Below are 15512 nucleotides of genomic sequence, written 5' to 3' on the forward strand. Positions count from 1 at the left end.
GCGGGTGGGTGCTCTATCGGAATAGGCTCGTCCCCTGTTAATCCTGCAGGGTTTGTGGAGCATGCTCACACCTGACTTGTCAGTTTCCCACAGTTAAAGGTGAGTGAATAGCAGCTCCCTTCAGGTGCAGTGGACAAAACTCTGCTTTGCCCTTAGCTTTCCTGGAGGCACCTGGGGTGCACAGCAGACCCCATTTGTCCCAGGGGCCAGAAGGTGAAAGTAGGAGAAAATGGAACAGGCTGAGTACATCAGAAGGCTGTGAGCCTTCTGAATGGTCTGAGCGGCCAACACCTCTGCAGCAGGTCAGAGAGATGGCAGGTGATGGCCGTAGGCTCCTTTTGAGGAGGGGCTGAGGGATTGGTGATATCCTTGTTCAGGGCTGGCGGGTGCTGCAATCGTCCTTCTCTGTCCTCTGCCCGTGTCTCCCTGCAGCACTCCCTTGGCCTGTCTGTGCTCACAGCTCCTGCTGTAACCAAGGCACTGCCTTCCAACCTCCACCAGCAGTCCCAGCACTGAGTGGTCTCCCTAGATTCCACTTTGGGGCAGAAATCTCCACATCTGGTGAACGGTGTCACCAGAGCAGCCAGGACATCCCAGGGAGTGACCGCCAGGGAGGGCAGAGTCCTGCCCACCGTGGTAGCCCAGCGCTGGACGTTGTGCCCAGCACCAGGCCCTTGGAGACTCAGAGTCTCCACCCGGACCCTGAAGATCATTTCCTGGGGTTTTCCTCAGCATCCCTAGATAGACTCTCCTTGGGTACTTGTTAAATGATATCCCAGGCCCCACTGTGGACCTGATTGATCTATGGGGACGTGCTGCACAGGGACCGGGAAAGCTGCTTGTTGAACATGCACCAGAGTCTTCTGAGCAGCTTTGGGAAACGTGGATCCAACTCTGAGTTTACCGATGGTGAACCAAGGCCTGGGGTGGGGGCTTGTCCAGGGTTGCACAGGAATTCCCTTCAAGATCCTCCCTCAGCCAGGTCTCTGAGTCATAGACAAAAAGCTGACACAGTCCAGTCTACAGCCTTAATGTGCGGCCTGTGCAATGTCTTAAAGAGCCTCCCAGCCAGTAAGAGTCGAGTCCATTGCTCATTTGGGCCTACACTGGTTTCGGAGCGCCTGCCTTGGGTTACCAGGAAACACGCTTCTTCAGGGGTCCCACGGGCCCGCCCTGCCCAAGGCGGGGTCACTGCTGTGGCTATATAGGCCTTGACACATTTGGCTCCTGTGCTGCCATGGTCTGCCTCCTTCAAACCAGGAACAAGAGCACAGCGTTACCAAGAGCCGCTCCTCAGCCCTGGAGAGGGCTCGCAGGCCACCAGGGAGCGACTGGCAGCCCATGAAACCCCCCAGTCAGGCCATTCACCCTGGGCCCCAATCAACCTGCCAGGTGACCAGACATGGCCAGCAGTGGGTCTGGCCCTTGGGGTGACAGGAGGGAGGCTGGGCTGTCAACTCCAGCCACAGACCCCCAGCTCCTAACCACGTCTGAAAGGTAAATTTCAGCAAATGACTCCAAACGGTTTCCTTTTCACAAAATGTCTCTTTGGAATACAGAGCCTGGTTTCAGGAGAAGAAAACAGCTTTTCTTTGACTAGAGGGATCTCTTCTCAGTCCCAATAGATAAACAGTGGTTGGATAACTTTCTTCCATCTGGTTGGATTAGAGAAGGAGGGTTCCACCAACCGGCAGCCTGTTTGTTGCAAGTTTCTCTGCATCACAGGGAAGCCAGCGCTGAGGTCCCCAAGGACCTAGATGCAAGGGCCCAGCTCCCGCCACTCCCAGGTCTCACCCTACCCATCCTCATAGAGCTTCCAAGTTTCCCACTCTCCAAGAGGAAGCAGAGGAGACCTCTCTGGAGGGGCCCTGGAGTCCGTTGCAGCCCTTCTGACAGTACTGTTTTCCTTGGAGCATTCATTCCATTCAGGGTTTTCTCAATTTGCTTCCCCCTCTGCCTGCAATGCAGGAGGCCCAGGTTTGATCCCTGGGTCGGGAAGATCCCCTGGAGGAGGGCATGGCAACCCACTCCAGTCTTGCCTGGAGAATTCCACGGATAGAGGAGCCTGGCGGGCTACAGTCCATGGGGTCGCACAGTCAGACACGACTGAGCACAAAACCGTTGTCAACCCCACTGGCTCCATCCTCTGCTCTCCGTTCCCTCTCCCTGACCTCATCTTCCACCCATGATCCTGAAGCAAGGTCCTCCCGAGTCTCCGGCCCCCAGTCACGCCCCGGCACAGCGCCCTCCTCAGTCTGAGATTCTCAGAGCTTTCCCTTGCTGCCCCACCCCTCACCGGGTGCACTTGGATGCAGAGCTTTTGCCCTCCTCCTATGGGACCCCTGAGGCCCGGTCCTGGCTGAGCTGCGTGCTGCCCCCCAGCAAACTGTGCATGGCCCACCCCCACCTTTGTCCCTGCTTTTCTCTCTGAGGGGGGATGGGTGTGAGTGGACATTTGCTGAGCTCCTGCTGTGCCAGCTGCTTACATCCATCATGACCCCCAGTCTTGTCAAGAGTCCCGGAAGTCAGCTTCACTTGACTAAGGAGGAAACTGAGACTCAGTGAGGTCAGGTAACTTGCCCAAGACCGTGTGTCAAATCAGGTTGTCGTTGCTGTTGTTGTTGTTAAGTCGGTCAATCATGTCCGACTCTTTGTGATCCCGTGGACTGCAGAACACCAGGCTTCCCTCTGCTTCACTATCTCCGGAGCTTGCTCAAACTCATGTCCATTGGGTCAGTGATGCCATCCAACCATTTCATCCTCTGTCGTCCCCTTCTCCTCCTGCCCTCAATCCTTCCCAGCATCAGGGTCTTTTCTAATTAAGTCGGCTCTTCGCATCAAGTGGCCAAAGTATTGGAGTTTTAGCTTCAGTCCTTCCAATGAATATTCAAGATTCAAGTCAGGTAGGGAGTCAGAAGCTGCAGCCAGGTCTGTCAGATGCTGAGAGTCACAGTCGTCCAGCACCATGCAGACACCCCTGTGTCCTTGCCTGGCAAGCGTCTCCCTCTTCCTCCCCTTCCTCCCCACATCGTGTTCCCTGTGCTTCCCCCTGCCCCGGCTCCTACAGCTCCCCTCCTCACCCCACCCACACCGACCATGGGTGCTTCAGGTGCCCCTGTCCTGGCATGCTCTCACACAGACAGCAGTTCCTCACTTGCATCTAGGCTGGGAGGCCCTGGGGATCAGAGCTGGGTTTGACTTTTCCGGGTCATCAGAGGCCTCGTGGAGCGTTTGTTGACCGCATGCATGAGTCAGAGAAGCAGGGAAAGAGTGAGGAGGGGGCTGAAGAGCCCGACCAGGACGCCACCTGGAGCAGGCTGGCCTCCCCTCGCCCCTCATTACCCCAGATGTAAACACAATGAAGGAAGTTTAGAGAAGCAGCGGCTCGTGGCAGGATGATTTATGGGGACCCAAGGAAGGGGTGGGGCATATGTCCGCAGATGGTTGAGCAGCCATGGTGGAGTGCTGTCAGGGAACCCCCCCGCGTCTGTCAGCCGGATGGGGGGCAGCAGGGCAGTGGCATAACCAGCAGGGGGGCAGGTCAGGGCGGAGTCGATTCCCACGCAGGCTCTGTGCAGGCCACTGCCCCGATCGGTCAGATCTGGGACAGTCCTAGGTCTCTCCTTTTGCAGTTAGTGCCTTGGCTGTCCTCTGTAGGTCACACCAGCTCTGCTGTTCCCCAGTCCACCGCTGGGCCGCGGGGGTGTGTGTGTGTGCTCGGGCATTGGGGGAGGCAGGGAGTTGGATAAATGAGGGAGCAGGGTGCTGGGACAGTCATGAGGGAGCAGGTGCAGGGGAGAGAGCGTTTCCCAAGCTCTGGGCACGGCCGGAAGCCAAGCACAGAGGTGGGCGTCTGTTTGTGGTGGACGCAGAGCCCTGCAGGTGCCTCCACACAGGAGTGGGGGTGCAGGACACGCATAAGCAGGGGGTCATTGGCCTCCTGGGCCTCGGTTTCCCCCCGAGGTTTGAGCAGATGGCCCAAGGCCCCGCAGAGGAGGAGAGAACTATGTCCTCTTGCCCTGGGCCCCTGGGAGGGCTCTGCACACTTCCCACTGGCCTGCCGGCCTGCCCTGAGGTTCTCCAGCTCAGCTTTCTTGGGGTGCTCAGCGTCTCTTCATGATGCCAGGACCCCATCTGATCAGAGAACAAGATCACTCAGTGGATGGGAGCACAGATAAATTTGGGCAGCATCCCCAGACCCTCCTCGTCCTTGCTCTGAGGCTTAGAGTAAAAAGATGGTGCTTATAGAGTGGTGAGCTGGCATCGGGCCACTGGTGACACTCAGGAACATCTGTCCCCTGGTTGGTGGCTGACTCTCAGAGTCGGATCTAGGGCACCACTTGCCCTGTCCCCCAGCGGGAAATGGCTCCTGGGCCGTCAGCGCACCTCAGGCTTAAATGAGCCCCTGGGTGAGCAGCACACAATTAAACAAGAATGTGATGGCCACATGCAGGGTGCCCAGCCCACGTCCAGTGCTGGTGGGGACTAGAGCAGGAAGAGCCTTGGATCATGGCCAGGCAGGGACCGCTCCCAGCTATGGTGCGGCTGAAAGAGCCCTGCAGCCACAGCCAGCCTGCCTGTGCCTGGCAGGGAATCCAGTCAGTGACGGGAGGAAGGTCGGGGACCCTGAGGGGTGAAGTGATCCAGGGAAGCTGAGAGGAAGGTGAAGGCAGTCCTGACAGAGAAGGCCCTGTGGCCAAGGGCCTGGAGGCTGGCGGGGGCCTTAGATATCAGGACAGGGAGCTGTGGGCATACCGGTCACTTTAGATCTCTGCCTGCATTTGCCCGGTCTGCCCAGATGGTTCCAGCCTGACCACATCGCGAGGGCCACACCAAGCCAGCAGGGCCACCCATCAGCCAGGCCCTCATGCCTCCAGCTCCATCTCCATTTTGTCTCCTTGGAGCCCTCTGAGGAGCCCACCTGCTTGTACTGCAAGAAAGCCACAGCCCCAGGACTCCCCAGACCCAGTCCTGGGTGGTTCTTAGGGACCCTCTAGTGCCAGGATGGGGGCCCTACTCCAGGAAGCCCCGCAGTGGGCCCTCAGGGAAGCCAGCTGCCGCATCTTAGCCACCAGCCCTGCGTTCCTGTGCATTATACCTTCAGCTTCTGCCTGTGATCCCACTTCTGGCTTCTGCAGCTCGAAAACACTTTAAAGCCAAGGGTCTGCTTCTGCTCCTTCATTGTACACAGGGAAACTGAGGCCTTGAGGGCAGGACTTGCCCAAAGTCATGCAGGGGACAGGGACCTCGGGCTCTTCACCCAGACAGAGGGTCCTTGCCCACACCGGGGTCCCTGTCAGCTCTGAGCACACCCTGCCCTTGGAGCCAGCCGTCTGCAGAGCCTGGGAACACTCGGGGTGTTTGGTTTGGCTTTGAGGCCGCTTTGCCATGAGACGATTTTCCCCAGCATGAGCCTGGGGCAGGGGTGGGATCTGGACTGGGGCCTGGGCTTTCTAGAGGGGGCCCAAGATGTGGGGGCATCTGGAGAGGATTTCTGTCTACCGCGACCCCCCCAGCAACCTCACTCCATTTCCCTGGGACTCCTTCCAAACATATAAAACCCCTACTCAGGCTCCAAGGGGGAGCTTGCATCTTTGGTTTTCAAAGTGTGAAAGCAAATGCCTTTGGGCACCTTGTGAGACATAGTTTTCAAGATCTCTATTTGTCTCCCTTCTTACACTGGGGCTGGCTGCAGCCAGCCTTGGTTCCCATTCTGGGCATCCCAGGTGGCAGCTCAGCCTCCCTTCTGAGGCCAGCCTTCCTGGATGCTTGAGCTGAAAAGATAGGGCAGCAGCTGGGAGGGACTTTTCTAGAAAAGAAAGGGAGGGAAGGGGCTATGGTAGTGGCCCTCCTGGGTATGGGCAAGATCCCCTCCCAGGGCTGAGACCACAGGGGCGTCCTCTCTGACCCTGGCAAGCCTCCATCCACAGGTATGTGAGGTCTCGACAGGAAGTACCACGCTTACTCCCAGGCTCTCCATCTCCGAGTTTAGGGATGGCACCTCAGCCCACCTGAGGCTGGGGAGGCAGACAGTCCATTGCACATCTTCAGGCTCAGTTTCCCCATCTTGGAGATGGGGATAATAAGATGACACATGTATAGCATTGAGCACAGGGTCTGCCAACATACAAGAAGTGCTCCATACGTGGAGAACGCTATCAGTGAGAGAGATGAAGACACAAACGTCATAATCATGCTAAAAACGGCCAATGCCACATGGCAGTCCCAGGGTACCAGGCATTGCTTTGTACATAATGCCTCATGTACAAAACCCACTCAAGCCTCATGTGCAGAAATAGGTGCCATTGGCAGTGAATAGTGAGAAATATGAAAGGCTTCGTAGGAGCTTCAACTCTTCCAGGGGTCTTGGGGCTTGGAGGACAGGTCAAAGAGGTCTCCAGGTGAGGGGACATTGAATCAGACCTTCAAAGGTGAGTCAGAAAATGGCAGTGACGTTAGATGTGACTGGGGAGGGTAGTATTCCTGAGAGCCCGGGAAGGTGAGGTCAGCCCACACCAAATCATGTGAGAGGTCTCAGGTGCTCCGAAGGCTGGCACAGGATGGGAGGCAGGACAGGACAGACTTGGGGGGTGGTCATAAGGGCATTCGAAGCCGTCTGCCCCCCTTTCTTGTGCCTCCCACAGACTCTCTGTCCAGAAACACCTTCCTGCCATCCGTGGTGCATAACAAGCATTTGCACCCTCCTCTCCTGATTAGGTCTCTGGGAATTTCTAAAGACAGGAACACACAGGTAACAACTGTAGAGTCCAGGGTGAGACGATGTGGTGGGTTCCTGCAGCCACAGCATGACTGGGAGTAGAGCAGAGACGGAGGGTCGGGGCAGAGAGTGACAAGCCCCTTCACTGCCGAGTACACACACTGATCAGAAGTCCCGATCCATGTACAGACAAGGATATGCTTGTAACCCCTGGGCTCCTCTGCCCATCCCCCACTCCCCACCAAGGCTAAGCCAGCGTGGGTGAGAGGGTCAGGCCGGGACAGAGATGAGGCTGGGCTGCAGCAGTGATGCTTACAGGGCTCACCACAGTGATGTGGCCAGTGGCTGCGGTCGCATGCCCAGCACATGAGAACACGGCCAAGATGGCACAGGGACTCCTGGCTTATCTGGGGCGTGAGCAGCCCATCAGGGAGAGCGGGTAAGCACTGGAGAGCGGGCAGTGTTCTACAGGGAGGAGGCTTCCTGTTCTGCAGACAGCCAGAGAGGGGCAGGCTCCCTGCCGAGCTGTCAGCTGCTAGTGAGCACCCACGGGGTGCCCAGTTCAGATCCCATCCCTGCTGTGTGTCCTGGAACGAGTTATTAATGCTTACCCTCTTTGTGACTCTCTTTCTTCACAAGTAAAACGGGATAATGGTCTTGCCTGCTTCGTAGTGCTGTCTTGAGGATTAGCAGTGTCCTACTGATTGATGCTGGGAAAGATTGAGGGCAGAAGGAAAAGAGGGCATCAGAGGATGAGATGGCTGGATGGCATCACTGATGCAATGGACATGAACTTGGGCAAACTTTGGGAGATGGTTAGGGACAGGGAGGCCTGGTGTGCTACAGCCCATGGGGTGGCAGAGTTGGACGCGACTGGGTGACTGAATAACAGCAGCATGCTGGCACAACTGTAGCAGGGCCCTTAGTTTGTAAGTGCTCTTCTCACCACTGGAGATGCCCTCAGCCATAAGCAAGCTGGTCTCGCTGCCTTCACAGTGTCACCTCTTCTGCGAGGCCATCCTGGCTCCACACTGGGCTGGGGCTTCTCTGCGTGTCCCTGGCCTTTCCCTCCCAGCCTTGACCTTCTGGGGTGATGGGGCTTGTCAGATCCTCCCCCTGCATCTCCATCTGCCTTCCGCTGCCTGGGGCTGCACAGGGCAGGGGTAGGTCCATCACCTGTGGGGTCCAGTCCTTTCGTTTATCCGGAGCCCTCTCCCTCTTGTCTCTCTGTTATGCCTCCATCCTTGTCCTGTGTCCTCCCCAGTCCCTGCCTTGCTCTCTGCCACTCTCTTTCTTCATCATTTCCTATCTCCCTAGGACCTGAGCCAGTAACCTGGTTCTGGCCCCCCGCCCTCAGCTCCACTTCCCAATTCTGCCAAGTGCTGGCCTTGGCCCGCCAATTCCTGCTGTACTTCACCTCTTTTTATTTCTCTGTCTCACTCTCTTGTCTCTGCCCTTCCGTGTCTCTTTCACATGGGCTCTCTTGAGCCTGGAACCTCACCTGTGACCTCCCAAACTGGCTTCTATTTTGATCAGTTCATGAGGGATCACCTATGCAGAGTGAGGTCACCAGGGCTCCTGCCCCCAGAGGCGCTGCCCTACTCCCTCTGAGCTGGCCTTGTGGAGCCTCAGTTTTCTCATCTGGTGAAAGGGGGCTGGTGAGACCCGATGAACATTTGTTTTGAGGACCAGAGATACTGCTGGTAGTAAAGTGCAGACTCCCGATAGGTGCTCAGTTATCAGTGGCTGTGGTACGTGGTGGCTGTTTGTGTATTTTTTTTCTGTTTACTTCAGACTGGGGAGGGGAGGGCAGCAGGAAGCCAGGGCCCCTGCGTATGTAGGTGTGAGGACTGCCTGCCACAGTGTGACTCCAGATGGATCTCCCCCAAAACACTTCACTGCTTTCTGCCCGGTTCTCAGTTCTCTTGAGTGGTCACACTGGAGGCTGGCTGTGTGGCTCTGGGCTGCTCACTTTCCGCGTCTGAGCCCTCTGTTTCCTTCTCCATTTTATGAGGGAAGAAAACCCAGATTCAACAAACTGTTGGATCTGCACTCTAAGATCACAGCCCAGGACAAGGCTACTGAGTGGCCATGCCACATTCCATGTATCTTTCTCCCTCCAGCACCACAGCCTCGCCACCCCCACAGCCCTTCCAGACCACGCACAGCTCCGGGACCGCCAAGCCCCTCTTCCAGCTCTCCGACCCACTCCAGCAGCAGGAAGAGCCAGCACCCGCCAGTAGCTCAGCGCCCGGCCGCTCCCCGGCCGCCCTGGGCCTAGTCCTCACCATTGCTGCCAGCATAGTAGCCTCCTTCCTGCTGCACACCCTCGGACCCTCCTGACCTCGGCCGCATGCCTGCCCGGAGCAGAGAAAGAAGCCAGAGAAACCGACGGGAAGGTCTGCAGCCGCACCCACTGCCCCTGCCACCCTCCAGGGGTGCTCGACACCTCTCGGGCAGTCCAGATGGGATCCGTTAAAACACTAGAGCTTTATTGTATCTGACTTACATCTTCTTTTTTGTAGAAGGATCTTAATTTCCCATAGTGCTATGGGGCTCTTTTGTAAAATATGTGTCCATATTAAAAAAGAAAAATGTATTTATTCTACTGATAAAACTATTTTTATGTGGCCGATGTTAATAACTAGCCCCACCGCCAACCCAGGAGGTGAACCCAGGTTGCCAGGACAACTGCGACCTTGCAGGGACCGTGGCTTTGAACTGGCTAGCTCCTGGATCAGTGGAGTCCTCCAGCGTGCCGGTTTGGCTTCTCCCGCCGTGGGGTCCTCAGAGGGAGAGGCAGGCAGACAGGCTTAGCTTTTGTGAAACTGGACTTGGGAGCCAGAGATGTGAACGCTGACGGTCCTTCCTTCCCCTGGATGCATCCTGGGGCTGGGAAGGTACTTTAGGAAAGAGAATGCTGCTATTTTGAAAACCCTGAGTGTCTGTGAACTGACCCTCCAGAACTCTTGGTAAGTGTTCCGACCAAAGCACTGGGGAGGGGGAAGGGCTCTTGGTGCTGAGGGAGGTGGTCCCCCCAGCCCCAAGTGACAGATGGTTAAACTGAGATGGTTAAACTCACCAAAGAGAAGAAGGTGGTTGCCCAAGGTCACAAAGCAAGTGGGAGATCTGTAGTGTGAGTCTAGACCCCCCTGTTCTGGCTGGTATCATTAATCCATCTCAGCTTACAGGAGAGGCTGCTGAAGTCATGACCAAATGGAGTGAGCTGAGCCAAAGGACAGGAGCACAGAAGGGCAGTTTTAGAGACGGGGTCTCTAGGAATTCCATGGTAATGATACTTGTAATGAGAGCTGCCATTAGTTCAAAGTCTGGCAGGCATTTTGCACACTCACTTTATCACAGATCCTCACGCCAGTTCTGTGAGATGTGATTGTCCCCATTTCGCAGATGAGGAAACTGAGCCCCTGTTCGAGATAAAGGGACTTGTTCAGTGTGCCCCAGCCAGCACCTGGCCCTAGATCAGGGTGACTCAAAAGCAACACTTGTCTCTCAGACTATGTCTGTCAGGTTCTCTGTGCAGAGGAAAGTTCCAAGGGAGGCAGATCTCACCCAAATGGGCCAGCACACGCTTCTTACTGCAGCCAAAGAGACCGCTTGGCTACAGTCATCATTGGTCCCTCCAGCCAAAGGGCTCTGGCAGCAGGCTCTGCCACATGTCCCGTGCCCCAGCTTGTCTTATCCTGGAGCCAATGAGAGGCTTTCCTGCCAAATCAGAGAGGCTGGAGTATAGTTGTGATGGGCCTGAAGAGACAGAGCAGCCAAATGGGGGCAGGCAGGTCACCGAGACTCAGAGAAACTGACCAGCTCCTCTGTCCCCAGGGTGACAGCCAAGAAGACAGAGGGCCCAGGTTGGCTGCGTCCCAGCCCTGAACCCTCACTGGGCTGGCAGCTCATTAGTTACAGAGTCCTGGAATGCAAGAGCAGAAAGGGCCCTCATTTGACAGAAAAGAACAGTGAGAAGATAGGCCCAGAGAGGTGAGGTACTTTCCCAAGGCTGCACAGCTGGGCAGGCCTGCTGACCCCCAGCTGGCTCAGGGCTCCTCAGTGACACCACACCATGGGCTTCCCTCGCAGGCCTGGCAGTGTCTGATTAGCGTCAGTGCCATTGTGCCCAGCTTGGCAGCTGCCTCCCGTCTGAGACAGTAGAATTCTGGGCAACTCATTGGATGGTCAGAAGTCCCAGGGGCATCTTGGCAGGCAGCTGAATTCTTTTCAGTTCTGACCCAAATGAATATGTTTGAACTTGAGACCTGGCAGGAGCCCTGAGCTCTGCTTCACAGGGTCCAGCCAGACCCGTGGGTACCACACTGTAAACTGAACTTGACCCCGGCCAAGGCTGGAGTCCATTTATCCTTGGCAGAAATGTGACTTCCTATTTCTGAGCCGGAAGGGGCTTAGCTGACTTTTAAGCAGGCTCAGAAGGCCTGTAGGACATCAAATAGATGGCGCGGAGTGCTATTTGGATGAGATAAGTGTAAAGGAATTAGAAACACAGAGGCCAGATTTCCCTCTGTTCAGGGCAGAGTGTGGCATGAGATGTATTGAGATGGAGCCCGAGGTTAATTAAAGATGAAGCATTTGGTAAACAGTCCAAGCACCTGACCGCATGCCCAGATCTGTGCCAGGCATGGGGCCAAAGAGGTAAATTAATGCAGTGTGTGATTATCAAACACTCACAGTGCCATGCTCTGCGCTGGGGCCAAATCTAGCCGCCTTTCTTGGCCTAGAGGAGTTCATCATCAAGAGACAACAAGCAGCCCAATCCCAGGTTCTTAGAAGGAACTTTACAGGTTCCCCAGATCCCTCCTCTGAGCAGGTTGGGAGACCCCAAGCTCTCCCTCCACTAAGTACTCAAGTGTTTAAAGAAAGCCACATGGGCAGCAGACGGATGGGCCGCCTGATCAGGTAGACACATGCTGACGGGACAGCCGGAGCCAGCGTGAGTTAGACATCTGCAGCCCACATCCACTGGTCCCTGAGGAACCACCCACTGGCCAGGATTTGAAACTTACATCCCTCAAGTCCCTGCAAGCAGTAGAGAACTTGCTGACTTATACCCTCAAAGACCAGAGGCATATGGACAGAAATCTGCACAGCTGGGGCGTTTGAATTCTCTCTTCCCAGGCCAGGGAACCATCATTCCATCTGCAGTCACTCACGTGATTTAGAATAATCCACCCACCACTGCTGACATTTTTTTCCGGCATATGATATGTGCCTCTCCTCACAAAATGCCCTTGTTTCTCTGAGAGCATTGTTAAGATCCTAAATCCTTGGCTTAGGACTCTTACCTTTGACTTTGAGGCAGGCGGAGGAGATCAAGGACTGAGAGCCAGCATGTTCCTGGTGGCCCTGGGTCCTGTCCACCAGAACAGCTGAGTGAATGACCAAGGGGCTTTCTAGGTCAGGTCAGCATGGCCCTGTCTCCTGATCTCCCTCCAGGCTGTTCTGAGCACCAGCAGTCCCGTGAAGGCAGGGACCATGAAGGCATACAAGTCAAGCTGCAGGAAGCTCAAAGGGCCACCAAGGGCCCCACCAGCTCTGAGAGTCAAAGATCTGGAGTCCATGAAGCGTAGCCAGACTGAAGCATATTTGTCCTTCCCAGGACAGACAGGCTGTTTCACACATGCTGTTTCCCAGGCCTGGAAATGCCTTTCTTTGACCCCTAACTGCTCATCCTTTGAGGAGCAACTCAGCACGTCCCCCAGGAAGCCCTCTGCACTGACTGTCTCTGCTCCCCTATCATACTGTGAGCTCCTCAGTGGCAAGGTCTTGTGAATTCATCCCTGTGTCCTCACTGGACACAAAAATGCCACCCAAGAGATGTGTAGAGAAGGACAGAGGAAGAAAGGAGTGAATGAAGGAAGGGAAGGAGAGAGGCAGACCTGAGTTCTGCTGGTGGAAGGGTCTCCGCAAAGCCAAAGCTGTCGTGAGATGGCAGGTGTCCCTAGAAGCGGTGAGTGTCCCGTCAGGAGCGGTGTGTGCGCAGGGGCAGTGGGCCTACTGGCTGGAGATGTGGTAGGAGAGTGGAAGTCTTGGCAAGGCAGTGGGGTAGGGTCCCTCCTGGCTCTTTAATACTCAGGTTCTTTGAACATTGTTATTTTTCCAAAAATTCATCTAAGCAGCCAAAACAATCACCCGGTCTGGCTCTCTCAACCAGTAAGTTTCAGAAATCAGTCCAGCCTCACTCCCCCCACCCTCCACCCCCATTCTTCAACAGCCCAGCCGGGCCTGACGCGAATTGGCACTCTTGTCTGCTGCCCTGGGGCAGGGGGACTTCTGGGCAGTGGGGCAAGGCTGAACCGGAACCCAGGCCCCTGCTCCCAGCCCAGAATTCCTTCCCTCCCTGCCCCCCACCCCCAACACTGGGGGAGAGAAAAGGGGAGGCCTGAGAACCGCCTGAGCCTTGCCTGGCCCTTTCCCAGGAGCATCAGCACACCCCAAGCTCTCCCTCATGTGTGTGTGTTCAGTCATGTCCGGCTCTCTGCAACCCTTTGGACTGTGGCCCACCAGGTTCGTCTGTTCCTGAGATTTTCCAGGCAGGAATACTGGAGTGGGTTGCCATTTCCTCCTCCAGGGGCTGTTCCTGACCCAGAGATCGAACCCATGTCCCCTGCGTCTCCTGTATTACTGGCAGACTCTTTACAGATGAGCCACTGAGGAAGCCTCTCAGCTCTCCCTGCTCTTTCTCCAAGTGTAGGCTTTTCCTTGCCAGAGATAGCCTAGATACTCCTTCACTTTGCTGAGTGACCTTGGGCAAGCCCCTGCCCCTCTCTGAGCCTCCATCTCCTTATCTGTCAAATGGAGACTTTGTTTCCTGCTTGGGAGATGCCATGTGCAATCTTGGGGCTCCACAAAGGTGAGGCATTCCCCGCTCCCCAGCCCTGTGCTCAGCTTTCCTCCCAGCACCTGAGGGCTGCCATGGGATCAGGAGCACGTGGCAGGCAAGGAAGGTGACAGAGTAGCGTGCCTTGAAGGGCCCCTCCATCCCAAGTCCCACTGCGGGAAAGTGGACTTTTGACTCTCAGTCTAAGAAGTTTCTGGCGGGGCTCTCAGCCATCTTGGGCCCCCAGTGGCTGGGGCGGCAGGGGCTGACTCTTGGTCAAGGAATGTTCTAGCCCAGAGCAAGGGAAGCCAGAGCCCCTGTACCATTCCTGGGCCTCAGAGAGATTGCAGGACATCCCGGCTCGACTCTCACTGTGTGACACAGCTTCAGATCTTAATGTATTGGAAAGGTATTCCTGATGTTGTGCTTTTAATCACCTCTTCCTCTCACCTCTGTGAATTATCCTGAAAAGTTCTTTAAGAATATAATAGAAGACAAAGAAAGATGCTATTAATGTTATTTTGCCAAGAATATTTTTGTAGCATAATATATTAATAAAAGATATGATGACTTCCACGTGATGGTGTCTCTGCATGCCGATGGCTCCCCCTCCTCCTGCGGGGGGCTGTGTGGGGAGTCACCTTTGCTCAGAGGGCCAGGACCTGAGGCGGTGGTGCAGAGGGCCCATGCCAGGCCATTTTCCATGTAAAAATGCAGGCAGGTTCTGGGAGGGTGTTTGGGCAGGGGCCCAGCGGCTTGAGAGACTTCACACCAAGTGGGGTCCTCGGAGCCCTCTCCAGCTTTGTTCATCTGAACAATCAACCTGGAACCTGGCTTCACCCGTGGGGCCCCCTCACTCACTTCTCACTCATCAGTACCTACTGACTCAACTTTATTAACAAACACTCTCACCTCTCTCCCTCCCCGGCGCCAGCCTAGCCCAGGTGTCCTCACTCTCCCCTGCCAACTAGGGCTGTGTGCTCTCTGGCCCATTCTCCACCCACCACCCCCTACAACCCCGGCAGCCCAAGTGAGCTCTGTAAACCACAACAACGACCACAAACCTCCCTGGCTTTTTCAAATTCATCCATGGCTTTACTGTTCCCAGTACACAAGTCAAGGTCACACAAGGCGCTCTGATAACCTCAACCTGCCCATGTCCCCAGCATGAACTTCACATCTTACCCATTCCCCTCCTGGTTTCTAGCACTGCAGGGTTGCTGGTTGTCTCTGTGTTTTTTCAACTCACCCTAATTGTCTCCATCCTCTGCCTTTGCACACACTTTCCCCTGGTGCTCCTTGTCTTTCTGCATCTCTCCCCCTCATTCATTGCTCTTATACATCCTGCACAACCCAGCTCCAGCGATATCTGCTCCACGAGGCTTCCCTTAATCCTCAAGCCACGTCAGCCCTTCTGTCCCTCTAGCCCCACAGCACCCCATTTGCCATGCACCTGGGTTGTGCAGAAATGACCTGCATGTGGCTATCCTTCCCCTTGACTTCCTGAGGCCGGCACCGTGGTTGGTCATCTCTATATTGTCAAGGCACATGATTTGACATCTAGTGAGTGCTCATGGAAGAGACACAGTCAGTGAAGGAGGGGAGGAAGAAGAACGGGAGGCAAGACTTCAGGTAAACGATAGAGCTTTTATATCAGATATCACAGTGTTAGCTGGCTAGGATCTGCACAAGGTGACCATGCTGTGAGGGTCCACCAGGGAAGAGGCGTGGCCCCTGGGACTCGGTGGCAGAAGGGGGCAGGTCACCAAGAAGTTTGAAGTGGACAAAGTTTCTAGTTTTGAAATCCCAGAGCCTTCACCAGAGCCAATTCACTGACCATGTTAATGAGTCCTTGCTGGCTCCTATGAAGAATAATGTGGACTGCACTTGGGTGGCCCGTCCGCGAGACAAAGCTGACAATGCAATGGCGAGCAAATGCTTATTGAG

The 15512-nt window shown here is 55.5% G+C and overlaps 1 protein-coding gene across 2 annotated transcripts in view; it reads left to right on the forward strand.

Annotated features, from left to right (window-relative positions):
* The window catches only part of TRABD2B (TraB domain containing 2B), a 222547-nt gene extending 208406 nt beyond the window's left edge, over positions 1 to 14141 (forward strand). For both annotated transcript variants that reach the window (XM_006065080.4, XM_045166163.1), the window contains one exon: positions 8842 to 14141. In XM_006065080.4, the coding sequence (XP_006065142.3) occupies positions 8842 to 9061 (220 nt within the window). In that variant the 3' untranslated portion in view covers positions 9062 to 14141. The remainder of the gene's footprint in view (positions 1 to 8841) is intronic.
* The last annotated feature ends 1371 nt before the right edge of the window (positions 14142 to 15512 follow it).

This window comes from Bubalus bubalis, chromosome 6 (genome assembly GCF_019923935.1).
Source record: "Bubalus bubalis isolate 160015118507 breed Murrah chromosome 6, NDDB_SH_1, whole genome shotgun sequence".
Classification (NCBI taxonomy): domain Eukaryota; kingdom Metazoa; phylum Chordata; class Mammalia; order Artiodactyla; family Bovidae; genus Bubalus; species Bubalus bubalis.